Below are 25,399 nucleotides of genomic sequence, written 5' to 3'. Positions count from 1 at the left end.
GGGGCCGCGCGCCCGAACTTGTAGTGCCTCCCGAAGAGGAGGCAGGGTGTTGCCGGCACCAGATGGTACCGGACTTGAGTGAGGAGGAGGAGTTGAGGTCCTTGCGGAGCCGGCAGAGCCAAGCTCAAGCGCAGGGCTGAAAGAAAGGAAAAAGAGAGCGAATTGGAAAAAAGCAACCGGAAAAGAACTCGGTGGAAACAAAGAGAGCATAAAAAGAAATAAAACTTACCCGGAAGACATCGGCATCCGCTTCTGCTTGTAGCGCTTGGTGCTAACCTGCTTCCCTCCAATGACTTCAGTCCGAGGGCGTTTGGCAGAGGGAGCATGGCTGGGGCCAGCGCCAGCAGCTGGAGGATCACTCTTCTGACCTTCGGCCATGAGTTTATCCAGGAACTCGTCCCCAACCTCGGCCTGCAGGGGGGGCTCGTGCTCATGGACCTGTGGGTTGTTGCTGGCTGAGGGAATGTCTACAGGATGGAAGTAACAAAAAGAATATAAGAAAACGAACAGAAAGGCTACCTCAAGCAAGGTCAAGTCATCAGACGAACCAGCTGGTTCCGGCGGAGACTTGCCGAGGCGAGAAGATGGAGTCCGGCCCATCCTCAGATCCAGCCAATGGATAACGGGATCCGGATCGAACTTGTCCAGAGGCCTCTTCCGGCAAGGGCCTCGTCGGTCTGAGTCAATCCGGGGGAAGCGGGCCTTAGCCTGAAAACAAAGGAAAAAAGGGAGATTAGACGCAAGTACGAAAGTTACCGGTAATACGACCTGAGCCGCATATCTTCTTACATCTTTGGACGGAGGATTCCTGGCGCTGAGAGGGCAAAGGCCCCACTCCCAGTCATCCGGCATGTCCGTTTGGCAGATTTGGCTAGCCTTTAGGACCACATCCTCTTTGCTTAAGGCCAGGCCGGTGATCTTGGTGGGATCACCGGGGCCGTACATCTCACTAATCTTGTGAGCGCGCTGCTGAAGGGGAAGCACCCGGCGGCTGATGAAGGCGCGGATGATATCGTCGGAGCGGATGTTGGTGTCCTTCATCAACCTCAGCATGAAGCGCACCACCCGGCTCGTCTCGGCGTGATCCGTACCGGGGTTGTACCGCCGCTTGGTCTTGGCGGGCGGCGCCGGGTTGAACGCCGGCAAGTTGATGAGGTCGACGCCGCCCGCGTTCTTCACATAGAAGAACGTCGTCCGCCACAACCGGCAAGACTCGAGGCCGTTGAACTTAAAAGGGGCTCCCTTGGCGGGAGCCGATGATGCAAGACCCGCATTGAAGGGGGGTTTGGGCTTGGGAATGTCCTTGCCCTGGACCGAATTGATCCGGAGGGAGAAAAAGCGGGCAAACGTCTCGCGAGCGGGACGGATGCCAATGTAGCCCTCCATGAAGGCCACAAAACAAGAAAGATAAAAGACGGCATTGCCGGGAAGGTGGTGAGGTTGGAGACGATAGAAGTTAAGGAATTGGCGAAAGAAATCAGAGGCAGGAAGGCCGAAGCCACGCTCAAAATGAGCAAGGAAAACAACGACTTCACCAGGTTCGAGCACCGGTTGGATCTCGTCGCCTGGAAGCCGGCAGATGACTCCTTCCGGAATCCTCCTAGACCGGTAGAGCCAGTCGATCTCGAACTGAGTCACGTCGGAGCCCCTCCAGGCTCCGCGTGTCTTATCTTTTCCGGAGGCCCGGCTAGACGTGCCGGCCTCTTGGCCCCGGCTAGATGCCAGATCCATCCGGGCAAGATCTTCGGTTAGCCCGTCGGAGGAGCTACTACCTTGGTTACTAGAGGTAGCAGCGGGGAGAGACCCTTCGCTGGACATATGGATCTAGGCGACACCGGAATCTATCGGCAAACAGTTTTCCCCAAACAGACCCTCGCGCGAAGATCTACGAGTAAGAGGAAAAGCAAAATAAAGAAGGGATAAATACTCTACCGCCCCCAAGATCTGAAACGCAAGAAGGAAAGGGGTAAAGGCGCATCGGGCCTAACCTGAGGCGGCGGAGTCGCGGAGGAAGAGGTTCGCCGGAGAAACGGGGAGCCTGCGGCCGGCGAGGAAGTCCGTCGACGGCGAGGCGAGGAAGTTCTTGAGGAAGCACGAATGCAGCGGACGCGGTGAGCGCGCTGCAGAAGGTTTCCGCACGACGAAGTCCGGCGGAACTGCGGCGTGAGTTCACCGGGCGACGGGGCTCGGGCGAGCGACGGCGGACGGAGAGCGGCGAAGGCACGGAGGCGAAGAGCACTGTGCGCGAGGAAGTGGAGAATGCGAGAAGAGGAGGAAGGAGCGGCGGTTGCGCTTATAAAGAAGAAGGGAAGTGGGCTAAAAACCGCTGGGCCGTGGCGGTTCGCACCATGGGCCGCCACGTGTCGGAGAGATACACGCGAAAAAATAAGAGGCAACACGGAGGCACACAGGAGATCCAGAACGGCTAGTGGGATCCGTAGCGGGGCATTAAATGGGCGCGCGGGAGTCGAAGCGAAATGACAACTGACACTGGCGCGTCAGTCACAGTGCGCATGTCTCTGTCAGGCGCGGGGCCCGAGATATTCTCGACTTCGCCGAGGAGGCGTTTAATGGTTAAGGTACCGGAAGACAAGATACCGGAGAAAGACTTACAAAGAAAGATAAGGAAGATCCGGGCAAAGATGCCGGATCCGAGCCTGACGCCGGATGGATCAAACCGGTATCCAAAGACGTAAGAACCTGGCATGGTCTGTTGGATAGGATCCGCCAGACTATACCAGCTTCGGGGACTAATGTTGGGGGGATGACCCCTGGTATGCCAAAGGCATGCCAAACCGGATGGTTTGAGCCATCAGGATACCGGTTAGATGTTCATGCCGGAGTCTAAGATAGGCGTTTGGCTGAACAGGCTAAACCGGTATCCTCATAGGAGGGATACCGGAACCGGATAGAAAAGGTACCGGCCACCGGAAGGAAGGGCTTGTCGGCAAGGCTGGTCAAAGATCCTCTCCAGAGCTAGAAGACAAGGATGAGCTAAGCAAAGTAGCTTTAAACGAAGGGCTGACGATAAAGAAGAAGATGACGAAGAAAGAAGCCGGAGGACGTCAGCCTCCCTGATTAAAGAAGACCCCGGTGTCATCTATGATTAAAGTAGCTTTGTACAGTAGCTTTGTAAAGTAGTTTGTCCAGTCAAAGATGCCATTAGGGTTTCTTGCACTGTAAGCCACCCTCTCCCCTATATAAGGAGAGGGGGCAGCTCTCCTTCACGGGCGCGGAACACAGAGAGAGAAAAACCTGTAACTTGTGTGAATCAATGAACATGGTGATCTAGAGTGAGTTCTTCCTTGTGTCTTTCTTCTTCAACCTCTGGCCTTGGCCAAGTTCTTGAGGAAACCATCCGGAAGTTCATCCCACCTGATCACAAACCCTCCCCCGAATCCTCTTCGTCCATTCGGCCCCAATCTAAGCCATCCTATGGCATTTGCTCGTTCACCACGACGACAGTGACCGAGTACGGAGGTGCTGCCCGATCGTGGCACCGTGATCAAGATCTTCTACGCGCTTTTGCAAGCGGCAAGTGATCGTCTACCGCAGCAATAAGAGCCTACTCTTATAGGCTTTGGAAATCTTCAAGGGTGAGTCTCGATCATCCCCTCGTTGCTCCCGTCTTCTAGATTGCATCTTGGCTTGGATTGCGTTCTCGCGGTAGGAATTTTTTGTTTTCTATGCAACGAATCCCTACACTATTTTCATCTAATCGACCGAGGTTAAAGAGGCTGCGGGCTATACTACAAAACACTCTCTACGAGTGTGTTTGGTAATGGAATGGGGTGGAATGTAATGGAACCGTTCTGTTCCTAGAGGCTATTCTTATGTTTGGTTAGGCAGGAGGAATAGAAGCAAGTGGTTTCTCAAAATGGAATATACCCCTTAGATTCGGAATACACCCGTTCCACCAAATCGGTGGAACCTGGTGGAACGAGCAGCTAATCAACACCGCGTTGAGCGAGAAAAAAAAGAAAACTCCTTACGCTCACCGAGCGAGCCAACCCTCGCGTCTCCCCTCGTTCACCCGTGCCCGTCTTCCCTCGTCCACCCCGCGCCGCCACGCCTCTCCTCGACTCCTCGCCGCCATGCCTCCCGCCTCTCCTCATCTCGCACGCCTCCTCTGACCGGTAGAAAGTGAGCAGGCGATCGGGCGGCAGCCGCAGGCGGCGACCGGGCGCAAGCGGGCTGTAATACCCCAGGTTTAGAGGCAATAAAATGAGAGAACACCAAAGTGTGCATTGCATTCATGCATAGAAAATCCGGGGAATTTTCGTGATTCAAATAAAACTTACCACAGTAACTGAAGTTTCACTTGACTTGCTGGAATTGAAGTAGATCATCAAGTCAAGCGCTATAAACCTCACTGTGATTTTTGCTAAAACCTTATTTTGGGTAGAGATGATTTGATCTATGGGCTAGATCAAATAGAAGTAGATTTACAACAAACAACACCTTAAGTAAGGATTAACTACAAGATCTTATAAAGGATCTCAACATGACATTCCTTACAACAACACATGAATAATTATTCAACTATAAATCAAAGAACACAAATAAATAAGACACTATTCTTTACTTATCTTATCCATGTCTTCTACTAAATAAATGTTCCTACCATGAGTCACATGGTATATCTTTTCAACTACAATACTTGAACCAAGTCAAGAACATGCATATTCATTCTTCATTAACTTTGACAATTCCAACCTTGTTTCCCAACTCATATCATTAAACCTAGAGAAAGGAGAGAATCATTCATGTGCATATTCTATCCATTGAATAAAACCTAGATTACAATTTAAACCTTATCCAATTGAGGTACTTGTTGATACTAACCAATGATACAAGAAATGTAAGTCAAGTATTAAACTCTACTTGACCTAGCTCACACTTGATGGTAAGCAAGAACCCATTCTTCTAGTAATTATAGAGAGGCAAGTGTTGTGATCATTACAACTTGGTAATGATCATAAACCCTAGAGGAACCCTACCTATTCAGAGTAGCTCAACCTACAAAGGTATACTCAAGTATATGGACTTATACTTAATCTTGGAGAGAGAACCATAATTCACTAATGAGTTGTTATGAGACCAACACATTGATCATGACAAATTGGGTGATGATCATAAACCCTAAGAGTCTAATTGAGTGTGTTGATAGAAGGATTAAAGAAGAGAGATTAGTGAGGAATAAGTGGATCATGTCTAATGCATGATCTTATCTTATAAATTGAGATGATAAGTTAAACCTATATATGTGATCCATAGATCTCATCTATCACATGAAATGATAAATATATAAATAGTAGTTAATCCAGACCAATACTCATGCCTTGTATAGAGTAGTAATGATGTTGTATTTAAACCTTGCCAATCCAAATATCACTTTGGATTATAATTAGAACCCTGCCATACCTCATGCCTATTCAATACTTCAATTAGTGAAGCATTACCAAAACCCTAGTCCTTTCACATAGGATTAGCTCCACATAAAATATTGTTTCCTAACTTGTGTATTATGTATCACAAATAATAACCCAAGCCATATATACCTTTAAACTAGATTCTATTTGGTGAGTAGGGTGAAACCAATAACCAATTCCACTTTGGTTTCCAATCACCTTGTTTAGTTGCCCAAATGGAATATTGTGTCATAATTAAACAAACACTTTAACAAATGAGTTAACCATAATGAACTTAGGATCTATCTTAAATAATTCAAGTCAGTAGTTTGCTAAGCAAGATTATTTAATACAGAGTGAAGACAACCATATTCTTAAACCTTTGGAAACAATTCTTCACATAAAATCATGAACCAATCCATTCCCATTGCCATTTATTTTAAACCCTAGCTATAATTATAATATGTGCACAATCCATATTATGATGTACAAGTCAAACTTAACAAAGTGTTCACCAAGCACATGTTATAATTTTCAACCATTCAAAAAGAGTGGTTCCTAAATAAAAGGAATAGAGATAAACATTTAAAACCATGTTCATTTTCAATTTAAAATGCATTTCACAAGAACACCAAATTAATCAATTATGAAATAATTGTTTATAAATAAAACAATACAACAGGTAGCCTTATCAAATTGTTCTGATATTAAAATATTTTAAAATCTGCAAAACAACACATAATTCAAATCAAGTTAAAACCAGTAAATAAAAACAGAAAAAGAAAACAGAAATTTGAAAAAGAAAATGGAGGGAAACTTACCTGGTGGACCTCAGAAACCACAGCAGCCCAGCAACCACCACGTCCACCAAGCCCAGTATCAGCCCAGCCCAAAACCACTTACCGTTTGGGTTGCTTTAAGAATCGTGCGAGAGGAAAAAATCGACCGTCGTCTTCCCCGGCGTCGACAGCGAGCTTGCGCCAGTAGGCCACGAGCCTCGTCGACGATAAGGACGCCCCGGACGCGTGGAAGCTTCCAGAACTCCTCCCTATGTCTCTCGCGTCCGAGCCTATCCGGAGGAAAAAGATCGGCGCCCAGACAAACTCTCCAGACGCCGCCACCTCTTCAACATTGTCGTCGTCGTGTCGAGGCCACCGAGCTCCCCTCGGCTTATAAATAGGGGGGAAAGGCACCGCCAAGCACTTCTTGACCTCATCCACCCCTCCAGATCTTCCCTATCTCTCTCTCTATATCTCAATTTCATCCGCGCCAGTTCGCCGGAGTCGAGGAAGAAGCCATTGCTGGAGGCCATCCCGAAGTCCAGGGCGTGGCTCAGTCGACGCGCCTGGTCACGTAGAGCATCTGGGAGGAGCCCAGCATCAAGGGGAGGTCGCAGCAGAGCAAATTTGAAGGTTCCCTTTTGCAGTACCTCGCCGGTAACGGCGAAATTGAGCTCGTCCCCGTCAGTAATCGACGTCGCCGACCACACCAGCAAGTCCAGGGTGAGTTTGCGCACCGATAGGGCATCCTTTTGTTTCCTAGAATCATTTCTAGCTCAGGTTAGCCATTTGGCCGGTGTAGCTCCGCCGCGGACATAATTATCGGCGATGCTCCGGCGAGTTTCTCGGCAAACCACCGCTACCATCGTGTTCAGTAGGTCGTGGGGATCCAGAAAAGTATACTCGCGCATCCCGGGACGCCACAAATCGGCGGCGCCACCGTGCCCTGGCCGCCGGCGGTTAAACGCCGGTGCGGTCAACAGCCCAGTCCACTTTGACCAGTCGTTGCCTGCGTGGCATCCGACGTGGAGACAAACCCCACCAGTCAGTGACTCAGACTAGAAACGAACCGGTACGTTTAGTATTTCGTTTAAATTTCAAATTCCAGAAAATCACTGAAACTTTGTAAAATCATAGAAAAATCATTTCAACTCAGAAAAATATGAATAATATATCAAAATGCTCACAAAAATAAACTCCATTCAAATAAAATATAAAACAAAATGTGTGTCAAAATAAAAATTCACTTATTTTTAATTTGGTTAATTAGGCCTTTTCAATTATTTAAAAAACAAATTGAATCCAATCATTAGTGAAATTTAAAAATTAAATTTTAACTATTCAGTAACTAAGTAAAATGTTAAGATTAATTTTATTTATCATATTTGCATTAACTTAATTATTAGTGGTAATTCATAAACTCTAATTTGCAAATTACCATTTACCATTTTCTTTAAATAGTAATAACTCAAGAAAATATTAAAAGCCAATACTATTTTGGTAGCCCAACAATTGTTTACTTAAACATTTTAAGTCAAATACTTTAAACCTAATAAGAATTATTAAACCCTGATTCCTAATTAAACCAAAATAAGAGTTACCCTAATTATTAATTCTTGTGGAAAATTAATAAAATGTCAAACAATTACTAGTTTTGATTCAAAATAATTAGTAACCACAACTTTATTTATCAATTATTATTTTAGGAGTTGTACCATAACTTAGAAACCCTAGTTTCAATTTAGTAAGACTTGGATCCCATTATTTCATGTGATCAACCTAAATTAGTAGTAACTATAAAACCCTAGTTATGTGTCATATGAGATCATATGAGATTCACATATACCTATAGAACCCTAATAAGAAACCAATGAATGCATGCTTATGATCCATTAGCATAAACCAAGTCACATGAGATTATCATTTCATGTTCCTATTCTCAATTAAAACCTATATGATTCACTAGTATCACTTAGGTATAAACCCTAGCTTGTTACCACATGTTAGCACCATTGATCATCAATCCTACATACCATACCATTAGAATCAACCTCAACCATCAAACCCTAGTAGAACTATTATGATAAACCCTAGTACCAACCTTGTGTAGCAATTCACATCACATGCTCCTATTCAACTAAACCCTACTTAGGAAATGATAAGCCACTTAGCTTAGAAACTATTAGAAATTATTTGGTAAAGCAAATCTGAAGACATAGTAAACCCTAACTCATAGCAACACCTTAATAACCATCCTTTGATATAATGCTTAGGAGAAACCATAGTAATAAACCTACTAATACTTGCTGCATTTAGATCACTTCTACTTAAGCACCAACTAGCCCTATTAGTAAACCCTAATAGTACTTAGCTCCTATTTAAAGTAGTTCTTGTCCTTATTAACATGTTCTTCAAAAGTTATTCTTTTGAAGTACAAATGTTAATTAAACCATAGAAGCCTTAGTTCCTATTTAAAGTACTTACTATTTCTAAATCAACATGTTCTTCAAAAGTTATTCTTTTGAAGTATAGAATAAGTAATCATCAACCATGTCCTGTAGAACTTAAAATTGACCACTGTTCTTTACATATTGTTCCACCACTATTCTTTATATGTGTACTTGTTATGATGTCTTATATCACTTGGTTATGATGCTAATATAACCAAACCCTAATAAGAACCTTGTTTGAGAACCATTCTACAAGTGCAACCAACCCTAAAGAAATCTTTACAACTCATACATCCTTAATCATCGAGGTTAGATTACGCTCGGGACGATTGCATCTCATACTATGCATTATAGCATCTTTGCCAGCTTCTTTAAGCATTGTCCTTACGGACGATGATGGTATTTCAAGCATTTGGAGTTATCACGCATCGAAGCTTTTGCCTGCATAATCTTGCAGTCAAGAAAGGCAAGTTCATCGCTTGCTCATGTCATTTGATTATTTGTATCAAACTATATGCAAAGTACTATACTTATCACTCATGCATTGAAAAGCAAAGTATTATTTTACAATTATGAATATGACTATGTGGTGGGCAATGGAACCATGGTATGTGTTGATATGGTGGAGGTTCCATTGCATGGGTACTACTCATCTAGGACTAAGTACCAATGCCGTCCAGTGATTCTAGCGCCGTACATATCGCGTTATCCATAAGATCTATAATGGCTCTGGGAAGTCAGCTCGTATCTTTTCCCTTCGCACGCCAACGGATTGGTAGAGCCGGCGGGGTGTTGGAGGCACCGCCGTAGGTTGGGATAGCCTTTTAAATCCCCATCCATTAGTGATGATGGCTCTACGATCTATGATGGATTGTCCGGAGTACACCATGAGTAAAGCCGTATTATCTGGGGAAGTCTACTCGGAGGTGTACGGTTGGACAAAAGGGTGGGTTTGCAGTGGTCGCGGAGAAGGCAGTGATTGGCTTGGATCTTATACCGGGCCTCACACCAAAGGAAGTGTGGACGAGCTGAGGACATACTCTCGGCCGGCAACATGGTTAAGATCTCTTGTGGGGTAAAGTAACGCACCTCTGCAGAGGGTATCAAGAATTGTGACTGTCACTCCCTGTTCCGGGAAGGGAACTGCGAACGCGGCAGGAAAGGAACTCCACGAAGTTCTAGTCAACCTGTGAAGACTGACGGGCATAGTTTTCAGAATAAAATAAACCTTTTGAAGAAATGATTACAAAAACTTGCATTGGCCTATGACTTTCTGGTCTATGGCTGTAGCTAGTGCATGATACACATATTTCCTAATATGAACTTGCTGAGTACGCTCGTACTCATTCTATCCCATTTGAACCCACTTCTTAGATCAAGGCACTGAAGGAGAAACTACCATGGAACTCGAAGACAAAGGAGTCAACTGCAACGAGATGAAGAATCCAATCAAAGAAGTCAATGGAGTCAACTTCTGCATCAGCTATAATGGAAACCTAGACTAGTAATAGAAGGGAACCTTTCCCTAAATCCTAGCACCTAAGTAGCTAGAGTTCTATAGCAAGCCAATTAGCTCTTAAACTTGAGTTAGCTATAATATAGACTACGAGTCGTTCTTCTGGAGCTTTATTTGAAGTTTTACCTCACTGTAAAGTAGGAGGCTGTGTGGATCTTATGTAAACAGCTTCGTGTGTACTTCTATAGACATACCTTGGACTCGCATATGTTTCTGTTGTACCACTCTGAGAGATGTAATATGAGTGGAACGGTGTTTCACTTGTGTTATGTCAACGACTTGTGTACTACACCATGCAGTGGTACGCTGGGTCACCACACGGGCGGAGCAGCGGCAGGCACCGGCGGCAGGCAGCAGCGATATATGCCATGTGCTCTTTTTTTGGCAATATCTTTTTTGGCAACCTTTATATGGCTGGACAGGAATGGACACCGGGGGAAGTGTCACCGGGGCAAGCGGGAGCACTACCAAGAGTGAGGTCGTTCACTGGACCACTCCCATGTCTACCATGAGGCTAGGATTCTTGGCCGACCTTGTGGCTAGTGGTGCTTGAACATCAAGTGGATTTAAGACTTACCATCACAACCAATGTGCTAAGGTTTTGAATGACAATTTGAAGCTTCCTTTAACCGGAGATCAGATTAGTAACCATCTTACAAAGTGGAGGAAGATTTGGGGCAAGCTAGTTCAATTGAAAAATCTGAGTGGAGCTATATGGGACGAGGATACTTGCACTATTAGGCTTAGCGGTGAACAGTATGCAGGGTATTGCATGGTAAGTTTTTATCTATAGTATGTTACTCAGTTTGTTAGTTACTTGCCTTCTTTTTGTATATAGTATGTTAGTCACTTTTGCATTTTTTGTAGAACAACAAATCTGATACCCCGTTGTTGAATACCCCAATTGAACACTATCGTGCAATGGAAACAATTTTTGGGTCAACCACGGCTACTGGGAAATATGCAAAGTCCGGCAATGATACATTCTCTATTGATCTTGATGAAGAAAGTGAGCTGCAAAGGTCACCAAATGTAGGCGAGTCTTCTGCCAAAGCACCACCAAAAAAGAAGGCTAAGGTTGTACACATTGAAGATGATCCATTAGTCACCACTCTCAAAGATGGGTTCAAAATGATGGTTGTTGCTCTTATGAAGTCTGGTGGAGACAATGAAGCTATACCTGATGGCTTGTGGGATGCTTTGGCAGCCATCAAGGGATTTGATGATTCACATATAGCTCACTACTATGCTTATCTTGTTGATAGTCCTAAAATCGCGAATGCATTCATGACGCTGAGCCTTGACGACAAGTTGGTTTGGGTGACTAGGTATGTGGAGAAGACCTTGAGGGTGTTCTATAATTTTAAATGATGGTATCGTGTTCAGTTATGTGTTGTTGTAAGACTACTATTCCTACCACGTTATGTGAACTTTCCCCAATTCAGTGGATTGCAATGAACTCTAAATATTGCTTTTGTATGGATACGTGGCATTAACTAGCCGTGTCACGATGATAATGGAATGTGTGGTTGTATGGGCTGAAATATGTGTCATGTTCAACAGTTATATGTGTGTTTTGTCTCTCAGTAAATATTTGTTATTGCGTATTGAGGGAAATACAAAAGAAATGCTGCCGAATTTTTTTTGTTACATGTGGGAGGTATGCTCACCATCGCTCATCGCAAAGTTAATCTTAAGCTCCGACATATTCTCGAAGCAGAGAAGTAGAAGCTTAAGATTAGCAATCCCAGCCTCGGAGGGCTCCAGCAGAATCAGGGTGTCGTCTGCGTATTGGAGGTGGGTGATTCCGCCCGGGATGAGGTGAGGCACCACACCCTTGAGGTGCCCAGCTTCGGTGGCCCTGGCAATGATAGTCGCCAGGGAGTCCACCATAAAGTCAAACATGATCGGGGATAGAGGGTCTCCTTGCCTCACACCCCGAGCGTTCCTGAAGTTCTCCCCGATGACACCGTTAACGTTGACTGCAGTCTGGCCACCCGAGACTGGTTGCATCAAGCGGTGCACGATCATGGGAGAGAAACCCTTCCGCAACAGCACTTCTCTCAGGAAGTCCCAGCTTACCCGATCGAAGGATTTCTCAAAGTCTAGTTTGAGGAGAAGGCCCTTAAGTTTCTTGACCCTCAACTCATGGGCGATCTCATGCAAGGCAAGCACTCCCTCGTGCAAGCCCCTGCCCCTGATGAAAGCCGATTGGCTACGGTCAATAGTCCTATGCGCAATAGGTGCCAGGCGGGTAGCATTGGCCTTAGCGACGAATTTAAAAATGACATTAATGAGACCGATTGGTCTAAATTGCTTGATGGTGTCCGCACCCTGGATTTTCGGAATAAGGGATATGACTCCAAAATTAAGGCGTGCAATGTCGACTCTCCCTAGAGCGAAGTGGTTGTGACAGGGGTCACGGACCTGGAGCGTCAGAGGGTGGCTGACTCCCTGAACTGCAAGCTCGGGAGCTTGCCGTTTCATTACCTTGGCTTACCTGTCAGCGACCGCCCCCTCTCAGTCGTGGACTAGAACTTCCTCACGAAGAAGGCCGGACACAGGGTCGAGCCTTGGCAGGGCCTTTTCTTGGCATCCGCTGGGAGACTTGAGCTCACCAACTCTTGTCTCTCAAGCCTCCCGCTGTTTGCCATGGGCCTATACCTGCTTCATGACACGACTCATGCAGCGATGGACAAGCACCGGTCCCGCTTCTTCTGGGAGGGAGTGGGGCCCAAACGCAAGTACCATATGGTTGGCTGGGCAACTGTGTGCAAACCTCGGGTGTTTGGAGGGTTGGGAATCCTAAACACCAAGTCCATGAACATCGCCTTAATGGTAAAGTGGATCCGGAAGATCTACCGTAACGAGGAAGGCCTATGGGCAGACCTTCTTAGGGCCAAGTACCTTGGGGACCATGACTTATTCTCCCCGGCGGTTCCCACCAAAGGATCGCAATTCTGGAACGCCATACAGAAGATCAAATGGTACTTTAAAATGGGCGCCAAACACCAGATTCATAATGGGCGTAGGACCTACTTCTGGTTGGACTGGTGGACGGGCGCTGGGCCCCTCCGTTTCACCTTTCCACGGCTGTTTGCTTGCTGCGACAACCACTTTGCTACTGTCCAGGGGGTCAGGACCAACGAGGGCTGGAGGATAAGGTTCCGTCGCACCTTCGGCCTAGCTGAAAGGGTTGAATGGGACAACCTCTGCAGGATCTTTGATCTCTCGCCCGCTTCTGAGGGCGACGATGTGGTTCGTTGGGCTCTTGAGCCTTCCGGTGAGTACTCCACCATCTCGATGTACTCCAAGCTATCCCGATGGGGGACGGTTACCCACTTTAAGGAGATTTGGTGCACGAGGGTACCGCCAAAGATCCGGGTCTTCCTCTGGCAACTTCTCCGGCGTAGCCTGCCCTCCGGAGACCAGCTGCTCAAGCGGAATGGGCCATCGAATGGGCGATGTGCCCTATGTTGAGAATGGGAAACATGTGACCATATCTTCTTCACCTGCCACATCGCAAAATTTATGTGGGCAGGGATTAGGGAACTCCTTGCGTGCTCTTGGGACCCAGCAGGGGCTGCGGACTTCGTAGCCATTGCCAACGGCTTGTCGGGTAGACTTCATAGGATAGCTTGGTTCACCTTCGCCGCTCAAAGTTGGGCGCTTTGAAACATCCGCAACAAGCCAGCTATTGAGGGCTCCCTGATCACCAGCCCGGCTGATGCTATCTTCAAAATATCTATCTATATGCAGAGCTGGAGGGTTCTGGTCAGACCGAGGGACCGACCACTGCTGTACGTGGTGCTGGACGAGGTTAGGAGGCTGCACGCGAGGATCCGGGCCGGAGGACACCGACGTCATCGACATCCTGGATGGAACGACGAGTACATGCTGCCTCTCCTGCTACCTTGGCGCGGCTCCACGCTTGCCCTATGTTGTTTTACTTTGGGTTTCGGACTTTGTATTCGTATGGTGGCACTAGACTGATGGAGATACCTGTTATGTGGTGTGTGTTGTATCGCTACTACTATTCGCCATGAGTGCTTTATATATAAAGCCGGGCCAAAGGTGTTATGTTTAAAAAGGTATGCTCACCATTGGCAAGTAAAGTGGCGCGGTGAACCCAATTCTAACCGTTCCATTCCACTTGTTGGGTCCGAACTAAATATAAAATGGAACCGTTCCATTACACATTCTTATCCAAACCAAACAGGAGAATGCCCTATACGTGTATATATACATGATACATCGCATGGCAAAAAACTACTAGTATAGCACAAATGCGTTCCCCGCGGGCCGTTGCCTGGGTCCGGCGTCAGGGCATCTCCAGCGGCGCGACGCATTTCAGTTCCAAAAGTGATCGCGAGCGTCCGTTTGCATCGCCCCGCGGATATATTTTGTCCGCTCGTCCGTTTGTGTCTGGGTGTGCTCCCACCGAGGCGGCCCATTTTTTGAATTGCAACATAGTACAAACATTGAAAGTAGTACATAAAAATGCATAAAAACTATACAAAGTAGATCTATAGACCTAGACTACTTGCTTTTTGACGGGCCGGCACCGTCGTTGCATCGCTCCGTCGCCTGCTTCTCCGCCGCCTCCCGCGCGGCCGCTGCGTTCTCTTGCAGGCACTGCTCCAGCCCCGCGTTGGCGGCCTCGTCCTTGAGCGTCTCGAAAGACTCGACGAGGGCCCGCTGCTCCGCCGCCCTCTCCTCCGGCGCCGGCGCATCAGGGTCATCGGATGACCAAGATATCTCCGAGTCGGAGTCCTCGGCTGCAGCGGCAGCCGCGAGCCTGCGCTGTTCCAGCTCGGCGTCCAACGCCGCGTGGCCCGCTAGCTCCTCCTTTGCTTCCTGCGCCGCGAGTGCCAGGGCTGCGGCGTCCCTGACCGGGTCGAGGAGGTCGTCCGTGCTGTCGTCAGAGTCGAACTCCTCGGAGGAGCTCGACGCCGGAGGAGGTGGAGTGGGAGGTGAAGGTGGAGGTGGAGGCGCGGCAGCCAGGCCGCGTCTGGCGCTGCTCATGGTGGATTTGCTTGAGAGGAAGCGGCGCTACGGCAGTGGCGGCTAGGGTTTGTGGGGAGGAGGTGCTCATGGTGAACCCCTGTATATATAGCGCGGAGGCAGGACGACGGCCGCGCCACGCGTGGCATCGCCATTACTACGTGCGCAGAGGTAGGCCACGGCCGCGAGCCACGCGAGGCATCGCCATTAACGCGGCCGCAGACTGCCGAAGCGACGCCTCGGTGCCAGTACTGGCGGAGAAGACGCATCGACGCTGCGCACGCTCGCGGAAGCCGAGGCACTTCATTAACGCGGCCCTGCAAAGGCTGCAGCGCGCCGCCCGGAAGTAATGCCACGGAAGACGAAGCTGTTGTGCCGCTGCCAGGCGAGCCCGTGCGAGGACCGAGCGGACATTTTCCGCGACCGCCGAGTGTCCGCGGAGACGCAAACCTGGCGCATATTTGGGCCAGGTTTCCGTCTCCGTGGACGGCCCAGTCACTTTGCATCGCCTCGCTGGAGGTGGTGCCAGACGTCACGCTGGAGATGCCCTCGAGGCCTTGATGCGATAGGCACGCGCGGGGCGGAGTAGCAGCAGACTGTGCCGTGGCTTGCTTTTCCCCATGCATGGCATGCCACCTCCGGGCCCGACCCAACTGGCCAACGTGTCGCCTTTCCCCGGCCGGACGCCCCAACGTACCTTCCAGAACCCACCACTGCAGCACGCAGAGCCGCAGAGGGCCCGATCGATCAAATCCTCCACGCCGACGCCCTCTCTCTCGCATGCCGTGGACTCGTTCGCTACTGACAGGAGAGTCGAGTCGAGTCGCTCTGCCTATGGACCGGGCTCACGTGCAGCGTAACGGCGAGCGGAGATCCCATGCGCGCACCCCTTTTCAGCGCGAAACCAGGAGAGCAAAGAGCCGGCCGGCCCGGGGAGACAAAAGCGACGCGCGGCGGTGGACCGCGGCCCCACCGACCGAACCCAGTCTCCCCTCTCCGTCCGGCCCCACCTGTCATTCTACTTCCTGCGCTCGCGTGTACGCCTTGCCTCGGTGGGCGTGCCGTGGGGAAAGGCCAAATTCCAAGCGTCACGCCTGCTGCCACTGCCACGACCGGACGGGCCCCTCGCGCTGTGCCGCCTTGCGTACAACCCAAGCGTCCTCCACGCACCCCTGACCCTAATCAGAACGACACGCGGGCCCGCCACCGACCGGACCCACTGTCAGCGACAATAGCAGCTGCTGGGTGCGTGGCCTTTCGCTTTATCCGAACGAATCCAAGTGACACCATGATTAGCAAGCAAGCAAGCGCAAGGCAAACAGGTTCCATTCCGAGACTGTGTCGGCGTCTCGCCTACTTGGCAAACACTGTTTCTCCCAAATTTGCACAGCCACTCCCCATCGTCTCCACCGGCCTCACGCCTCAAATAGGCGCTGCTACTGCCCTATTGGCCTCGTCCACACTTGCTCCTTTCACTTGGGAAGGACGTTCCACACCGACGACCCAAAACCAGCACTTCTCAATACTAGTACTCCGTATTTCTTTTGACAAAAAAACTTAAATCTAGCAAATAGGCATATAAATTTGATTAAAATTTTTCCAAGTACCAATTCAAATGTTGGCCAACAACCGGGCACCAACTCGTCGTTATCGTACTACCGTACTGTAGCTACAATGCTATGAAGGTGGCCTGGGGCGTCTCGACACCCTGGCCACACTAGTGATGCCATGGGAGGGGTGCGCACGACGCGGTGAGATTCACCACCGATGACTCATTCTCGCGCCGATCCGCGGGAGGATCCATCCTTCGAGCTCTACTCCCACGTCCGGGACACATTCGGGTGTGGGAGTTCAACCCGTGCCGCCGAGCCGACTACCTGGACGATGTCGAGTACTTGACCCGCAACTGCGCCCGTGTTCAAAGCACCGCTATCGCTTCTTATAACGAGGCGCCCGACCCCCAGACATTTATTATTTAATAATAAAGTGGGTCGAACCGTTGAATGCTCCATCAACAAGTAAACACTAGTCGGGACAGCCTGAGACCCCCATCCAGCAGAATCTCCCAAGTACCCTTTGGAAATCGCGGCCGGTGTACTTTTACCAAACAAAGCGTGTGTACTGCACCTTGTTTATGTTTGTGTCGTTAGGGTACGCTGCTGAATTCCATGCATGATTTGCTCATTAACAAAACGCAAAGTACGAACGACGTCGGTTTTTTTTTCTTCCGTTGTTCCATCCCGTACTATACTACAGGAACTGCAAGTGCCAAAGAGGAGCGGCACATGGTTGACACGTTTCTTTTAAGACCGTAGTCACAAATTATGAATTCCTTTGATTTGTAGGATTTTAAAAAAATATTTGCCGAATTGAAATCTGATGAAAATTTCTTTTTTACGAAAACTTCTCCGATCTATTAATAATCATCAATAATAGTACAAATAGTTCAAAAAATAAAGAAAATTATAAATTGCTACTCGGATCACCTAGCGATGACTACAGACACTAGCACAAGCCGAAGACGCACCGTTGTCCTTGCCCCTCCATCACTAGAGCTAGGCAAAGCTTGTCGTACTAGTGCTTGTTGTAGTAAATAAACAGAAAATCGTCGTGCTAAGGTCCCAAAGGATCATCGCACCAGAGCAACAACCATCACCAATGATGATTTTTTTAAACCACTTAATTCATAAGATCATATCCTACAGAGAATAAACACATAGAAATCTTATAGTGTATTTTTTTTTTAATTTTTTGACTGGACTTCATAGAAAAATCTTTATCAAAATAAAAAATTCATCTTTTCGTAGGATTCAACTAGACATGTCGTTTTAATCCCTACCTATTGTAATGGCAACTATCGACGTCATTTTACCCCTATGTAAGTGTCCCACACGTTGACACGTAGAAATCCGTCATCTGAGAGCGAATTTGTGGTTTATGCACGTGAAAAATATACTACCTCTGTCCATAAATAGATGTTTTAGAAATGTAACGAAATGCTGCATAGTTTAGAGTCCAATACGAAAGAGTCACTCTTAATGTCATTTTACTCTCTATGCTAGTCACTACAGGAAAGCATGCCGCGGAGAAGATTGCCGACACAGGAAAACCGTTTGCGTAGAGCCAACCTCAGAAAAAGGCCGTCCGCACAGGTTTTCTTTCCTCTTTAGTCGGCACAAGCTTTTTTTGCTCCACGCACCTCCTAGGAATCGCTTTCTCAGTTTTCAAAAAAATATACAGTAAGAAAATGTAATTTTCTAAAAGAATAAATTTCCTGTAGTGAGTGGAACCGGAGTAGAAATCGGTCTTTATGCTCGTGAAAAATGTATACCAAAATATTGTTATTAATCGAATATATTTCCAAAATTTGGCTACTATACACGAAACCACTGCATCACCCTGTAGTTCCTCGCTCGATCATAAATTCAGACCATAGCATTTTTTTTCTCCACTGTCCCGTCCGTGCCTCCCGTTCCTCTTCCTCACCCGACCCAAAGCTGCTCCCTTTCTCCTACACTGTATCACTACCACCTCCTGCCCTGCCCTGCCGCAGCTCACGCCTCAACCTCCCCCATCCCCTCCGCCTCTCACGCGCGACGCCGCCATTGCCGTCCCCGCTCCTCCTCGTCGCGCCATCGCGTCCCCGCTGCCGCCACCCCACCCCATTGGGTTTTCAGGTACGAGCTTCTGTTCATCCAACGGTTACTCAGATCCCACTGACCCCCGCAATTTCTTTGGTGCGCCGGTGCACGCGCGGCACGCCATCTAGATCCGCCCCTCCGTGGAAGCTCGATGTCGCGATTTGCCCCGCCTCGGTTTCTGTTTTATTTTACTTTTTTTTTCGAGTAGAGGCCTCGATTCTTGGTTTTCTTTCTGGCTGGATCGTACATTGGTTCCTGCGTCGTGCTGGTAGTTTTGCGGTTTGAAAAATGAGTGGTGTACCAGTGGTGGCTGGTGACAAATGGACCGCCTCTGGTCTGTCTACCTATCCCTTTGCGGTGTAATGGTAAATTGTTCATCGTGGTACCAATGCACATTTCAGCTCTGCAGGATCCATTGCCGGAAGCAATCTGGCAATAATGCCTGATCTGTTGGTTTTAGCTAGGATGGAGCAAAGATCTGTAGTGTTGTTGAACTCCTCCAGGAGTTGGTTCAGTCAAAAGAGCAATGTGCGAAATATTCCACAGTCCATTGATGTATAATATATAGTTCTTATTGTTTGATCTTCGGCTAACAACTCAATTTTGCTTACACTTGATCCGAAGTTTTCATGATTTAAGGAACCCAACTTCTAATGTACATTTCAGATTGTATTTTTTTTTCAGTCGGTGAAGATTAACGAAAGATTTGTGGTATGGTTTATTTTAGGTTCATGATCCATCTGGAGGGATGAACGGGAGTCGACAGATGGAACTCCACTACATAAACACCGGATATCCGTACACCATGACCGAGAGCTTCATGGATTTTTTCGAAGGCCTGACATACGCCCATGCGGATTTTGCTCTTGCAGATGCCTTCCAGGATCAGGTATCAAACATTATATTTGTCTATTTTCTCAACCTAGTGCAACAGTTAGCTGATTCCGCTTCCTCGATCCTTTCACTGTAATACTGCTTTCGTACTGATGCACATATATCTTCGATGTAATATTATATCTGGCCTGGGATTGGTAAAGGCCACTCTTTAATATCTTGTGCTACTTTATAAATCAAACATGATACTTACGAATTTCAAATTTTGATTGTTTACGTTCCTCATGAATCTAGATTATTTTCTTGCAAGTCTAGTAGCAGCTTCTTTTTTAAGAAACAGAAAGAAGGAAATAGAGTCACTCAATGGAGAATATGATGATTCCTGAAAGCTCACTTCCACATTTTTATGAGTATCACAATAGTTTCAGTCACGACCTTTGTCGCTGTTTCATCAATCCTTATCATTTTCTGTTCTATTTCACACTTATTTGTTGCTAACGTGCAGGCCAATCCATACTGGACAATGACGCAAACAAACTCGTATAAGTACGGATATTCTGGTGCAGGAAATTACTACAGTTATGGGCATGTATATGACATGAATGATTACATGCATAGAGCAGATGCTGGACGCAGAGTTTGGGATAACCCCATGCCTGTAAGCAATACTGACTCCCCCAATGTAGTCCTTCAGGGTGGTGAGGCTCCTCATGCAAATGCAAATTCTACTACAGAGGAACGTAAGTTCAGTACTTTGGACATATGGTTTTTGAAAGTTGAAATAATCATTACTCAGGGGCGTTGGAGTTGAAATAATCATTATTCTGGGATGTCAGCCACATAAGCATAAGTTCGCTTAAAGTACTAGGATTGACTGTAATATTTTTCAAGGTAGCAATGTGAAGTTCCTGATACTAGCGTATTAAAACAGGGTTAAAGGCCGGTTCCATCTGTCACTAGATTGTAGCTGCAGTAACACACTTCACTGTTTTTGGCTGTTTTTTTATCAATATCTGGTTAAGACACATGTTAAGTTGTTAACATGTTACGGTGCTTGAAACCAAGGTAGTTTGTATCTAGATTGGGTAATGAACTGAATAGTACCTCCATTAGCCCTTCCTTTCAAAAAAGACTAGTAAGCACATACCCTTTGCTTACTGTTAGTCATATAACAGTGGAAGTTTGTTAGTGTCAGACTATTAGTGACTGGCATTCTATGGTTTGATCCAATTTTTAGTTGATTGAATTCTTACAATATTTAGTAAAAGAGAAGTCTGGAAGTTGGCTCATAAAATACATGTGTGTGGTTAGACTACCGTTGTTATTTCATTATGCATTTATAGATTATACTGCAAACTTGGTTGGCTTGGTCATGATACTGATGTTATATCCAGCTGTTTTACTTGTTACATAGTTAACTGATTAATGGCTATTTTGGAATACAAACTGTGCACATGCTATCTTAATGGATCCTTATGATTTGGTTACCACATAACATGATAGCAGTAACCGACTATTTTTTTTTTAATCTTTACCTTGTAGCCAAACAGTTACTCGAATGATACATCTCTGACACTCTCATTTTGTTTTCACTTACAGGCATCCAAACACCAGTGCACCAAAATTCAAGCAGCCCGCAGGTAAATGAGTTTTTGTAGCTTGCGTATTTTTTAAGAACTAGTACTTTTTCCCTTTGTTTCTGTATGTCATGTGGAAACTTTGTTTCCCATCAATTCACTGAAAGTTAGTATTGTTGTAATTCCAGGCTGTTTGGCAAGACAACATCGATCCTGACAACATGACATATGAGGTTAATGACTTCTCTTGCATGCTTGTGTCTCCATTTTGTCATGCTCCCTGCTTCCTGTATATCTTTGAGTTGAGCGAGATAGGTAGAGAAGTCTGCAGAGATTACACCATGCACAATTGGATTGGTCAATGTATAGTTCTTATTTGGGTGCTTCGAGGATCAAAATACTGAACATTAATTATGGTGTGACTTCAGATGAAGAAACTTTTTGTGACTTGAATAATCACGTAGAAGTACTTTTTGGCGTGCTTATCTAAAACTTACTTGCTTGACAACTCATGGGTAGACACATCCATACGTCACACTACTTTTCTTGGTCTCATGCACTGAAACTATTCAACGACAATACTCTTCAATAGTTAAGCTGTATATTCATCAATCGTTCGTTTCATTGCTAGTGTCTTTTGTCTCATTTGATTGCTTCTGGAAGTTGGTTCACTAATATGTACAATTTCTGTTGACAGGAATTGTTGGATTTGGGCGAGGCAGTTGGAACCCAAAGTCGTGGTCTCTCCCAAGAAAGCATTGCATCACTTCCGGTCACAAAATACAAGTGTGGTTTCTTCTCGAGGAAGAAAGCACGCCGTGAAAGGTTAGATCTTGCTGCAATTTCGTACACCATCAGTTCTGAACCGTACCGTAGTATCTGTCTACATCGGCACACTGCTTCATCATGAGTGCAATATTTTGTCTGTGCTTACCTGTAGAGGATACAATTACACCGAATTGGTACTGACTCTTGAATAGAAAGGAAGATAATCTTTAGAACTTCCCTATGGGTAACAGGTGTGTAATCTGCCAAATGGAGTATAGGAGAGGGGATCTGCAGATGGCACTGCCCTGCAAGCATGTTTACCATGCCAGCTGCGTGACAAGATGGCTTAGCATCAACAAGGTCAGTGATAAGAAAAAGGAACAATCTATATCTGCTTTCCGTTTCTACACATCTGCTTCTTTAGCTCACAAGAGTATACTACATTTGCTCTGCAGGTATGTCCTGTTTGCTTTGCTGAAGTTCCTGCTGAGGAGCCGAAGATGAAATGAGTTATGGCAATTAACCACGAAGTTCTCGCGCTCGGACTCGCACCACCACCGTTCCCCCAACTGATGCATGATTTCTGCCTGAGGGCAGCTTTGTCCCCCTCTCCCTTTTAGAGTTGTATATTAGTACCAGATCACCAGATATAGGTTATAAGCAGATGTAGCTGGAAGCTGTAACCCGCTTCCGAGAGGTTTGCCTTAGGCTGTAGAGTTTGACCGTGAACCATAACCAACGTGCTAGACGGAGATTGTGTCGATCACGCATGCCCACGAGGTGCTTTTGTCCACCACGAAGGGCGTGTGCTAGTTTCTGTTAATTCGAATTCGATTAAGATTTTTGTGAACAGAGAAAAGATTCATTTGTAACATCTTCTTGCTATGTCCTGCATTTCCTTTGTCGTGATGTGTTCATGATCTTCTTTTGTGGGAGGCTCTGCATCCATCTTTTGTTGCACCATTAGCTTACAATTCTTCCTGGTACATTAGGCTCTGCAGGGCAATGCTCCAAGGTTTTTTTTCCACAGAATGGGGTTGCCGGCATATACCAGTCCTCAAAGATTGCCGTGGCAGCCCGCCCCTGACGATCTTCCTCCGTCCAGTATTGATGGCGATCACCTGATGACAGTCGGAAACTGCGATCTACACCCAACTTAATTCGCTAGCTGAAGGTCTCCGAAACTTTGGACGAACAGACATCTCCAAATCAAGAGCAGATTGGCATGTGTGAAAAAAGCTTCCCTTCCTTCTCCTTGCAAATCCTGTCACACTCAGGTGCTCAGAGTGGGAGCAGCTATCAGTGTGACACAGTGACAGTGTCACCAGCTCGCTTGGCCCCGTCGTCGCAGAACAGATCAGAGCTCGATCTGGCGACGTACTGTATTTACTAGTACTCATCTTCCACGCGGAGTAGGAGGGTGCCCTCATCTTCCACGCGGTGGCCGTGCAATCCTTCTCATGCTTTCTTTGGCTTGAAATAAATGGCCTTAAATTCGTCGGCCGGATCATCTCATCTCAGCAAATAAATCATCAACCAATCAATATCCGGCTGATGGCGCCGGAAAACATCAGAAGCATCACCGGACCTTGTAGAGCCTCGGGATGGACGTGCGTAGACCAGCACCACATGAATACGTAGATGATGGAATCCTGCACGAGCACTCTTCCCTGACGCACGCACGTATGCTCCCGTGTTCCCGTCTACACCCATTGACAAAAAGCTCCGCGCTCTCCCGTTGACCTGAACAAGTTCACTCTTCCAGAACTCTCGCGCGATCCCCCTGAACACCTGCACGCCATGGCTCGCGACCTCCGGCTCTTCTTCGTCCTGCTGGTCCTATCGGCCGCCGGCCTCGTGCCACCGCCGGCCGTGGCCGCGTCCGCGGGGCCGGCCAAGGTGCCCCTCGCGCTCTACTACGAGTCGCTCTGCCCCTACTGCTCCCGCTTCATCGTCAACCACCTCGCCGGGATCTTCGACGACGGGCTCATCGACATCGTCGACCTCCTGCTCGTCCCCTACGGCAACGCACACGTCCGCGGCGAAAACAACACCATCAACTGCCAGGTGATGTCTGTGATCTCAGTGATTCAATTTCAATTCCCCTTTCACCGTGAATCGTCCAGCTCACTCTCAGTTCCTAGTACCGATCGAATTGCCCTGCCACGCATCACATATTCTCTCGATCGACACCTCCGGGTAAGAGCAAAAGCTAGTGTCTTGATTAGTGTGGTTCATTACTCGAGAAACACCTGAACGGTAGCGGTGGCAGCAGCGTGGCATTATTGCTGCCAGGGTGTGTGCTGATAAACCAGTCGCCGTCACGGTCACGCCTTCAGGTCAACAAAAATCCATACCTGCAGGTGCTTTATCTTTACTTGGCGAAGCTGTATGCCGCAGCACTATGTTTGGTTATGTTGAATTCTGGTTTGTATAACTTGCTAAACGTCAAGGCTTTATTAATTTAAAGTCGGGCACCTGGTGCCTTTTATCTAAAAAAAAAGGGCTAACATCAAAGACTGAATAGAAGGAACCATAAGATATACGCCAAACCTGCGTAGGCAAATGTACCACGTTATAAGGAGCCAATGTTTGCCTTGTTAACTTGTTTTAGTTAAGCTGGAGGAGCTAAGATGAGTTCTCATTTGAACTAATCTTTATCGAATCTTTTTTTGAAATAATGTGATGCTAACCAACTACTCCAGCCAGCAGAGAAGTAATGCGATGCTAACTGTAGGCTTTTTGGGGAAATTGTGGATGGGTTGGTCACTTGGACCTCCACACCCTCTCATATATATAGCTCAACTTAGGCTTACATGTTAACTCATACACTAGAATAGTCTAGACACTACTACTATACTAACACTCTCTAGAATACTCTAGACTTTGCTAATAAACTAACTTAGATTCTAGCACACTACTCGGAATATTCTAGGCTTTCCTAGGAGACTACTACTAATCTCCAATTCCCCTAGAGCATTCTAGACTCTACTAGAGTACTATTACACTAATCTTAGATTCCAACACTCCCCTCAAGATGGGCGATGGATATCTATCATTCCCATCTTGTTACATGCCAACAAACATTCCTTACTACCTAATCCTTTGGTTAGACAATCTGCTATTTGTTCTCTAGAGGTTACATGGCTTAACTTCAAGGTTCCTTCGTCAAGCCGTTCTTTAATGAAGAATCGATCTATTTCCACATGCTTTGTTCGGTCATGCTGAACGGGATTGTTAGCAATGTTTATTGCCGACTTGTTGTCACACCAAAGATTCAATGGCCCTCTCCTGCATGAGCTTCAATTCCGATAGGAGGCCTTTCATCCATAACATCTCACACAAACACACCGCCATTGCTCTATACTCTGCTTCTGCAGTTGATCTTGAGACCACATGCTGCTTCTTGCTCCTCCAAG

At 46.9% G+C, this 25,399-nt stretch overlaps 1 protein-coding gene across 1 annotated transcript; it reads left to right on the top strand.

Annotated features, from left to right (window-relative positions):
- Positions 1 to 18,796: 18,796 nt before the first annotated feature.
- LOC124698013 (E3 ubiquitin-protein ligase BIG BROTHER-like) lies at positions 18,797 to 22,533 on the top strand. Its single transcript, XM_047230536.1, has 8 exons — positions 18,797 to 18,837; positions 19,529 to 19,690; positions 20,141 to 20,375; positions 21,235 to 21,275; positions 21,401 to 21,445; positions 21,910 to 22,037; positions 22,232 to 22,340; positions 22,436 to 22,533. Exons 2-8 carry the CDS (start codon positions 19,550 to 19,552, stop codon positions 22,487 to 22,489), a joined length of 753 nt encoding a protein of 250 aa, XP_047086492.1. The 5' UTR covers positions 18,797 to 18,837; positions 19,529 to 19,549; the 3' UTR covers positions 22,490 to 22,533.
- Positions 22,534 to 25,399: the final 2,866 nt, after the last annotated feature.

This window comes from Lolium rigidum, chromosome 3 (assembly GCF_022539505.1).
Source record: "Lolium rigidum isolate FL_2022 chromosome 3, APGP_CSIRO_Lrig_0.1, whole genome shotgun sequence".
In the NCBI taxonomy this organism is placed as follows: domain Eukaryota; kingdom Viridiplantae; phylum Streptophyta; class Magnoliopsida; order Poales; family Poaceae; genus Lolium; species Lolium rigidum.
Note: the sequence above shows the minus strand (reverse complement) of the source record. Positions and strands in the feature narration are given on the sequence as shown.

What these genes read in the sequence shown, in the direction of transcription:
- LOC124698013 (XM_047230536.1), top strand. Translation starts at nt 19,550, where the DNA reads ATGAACGGGAGTCGACAGATGGAACTCCACTACATAAACACCGGATAT. An exon ending in AAAATTCAAGCAGCCCGCAG is followed by an intron (nt 21,276 to 21,400) that starts GTAAATGAGTTT and finishes TTGTAATTCCAG; the next exon opens with GCTGTTTGGCAAGACAACAT. An exon ending in AAGAAAGCACGCCGTGAAAG is followed by an intron (nt 22,038 to 22,231) that starts GTTAGATCTTGC and finishes TATGGGTAACAG; the next exon opens with GTGTGTAATCTGCCAAATGG.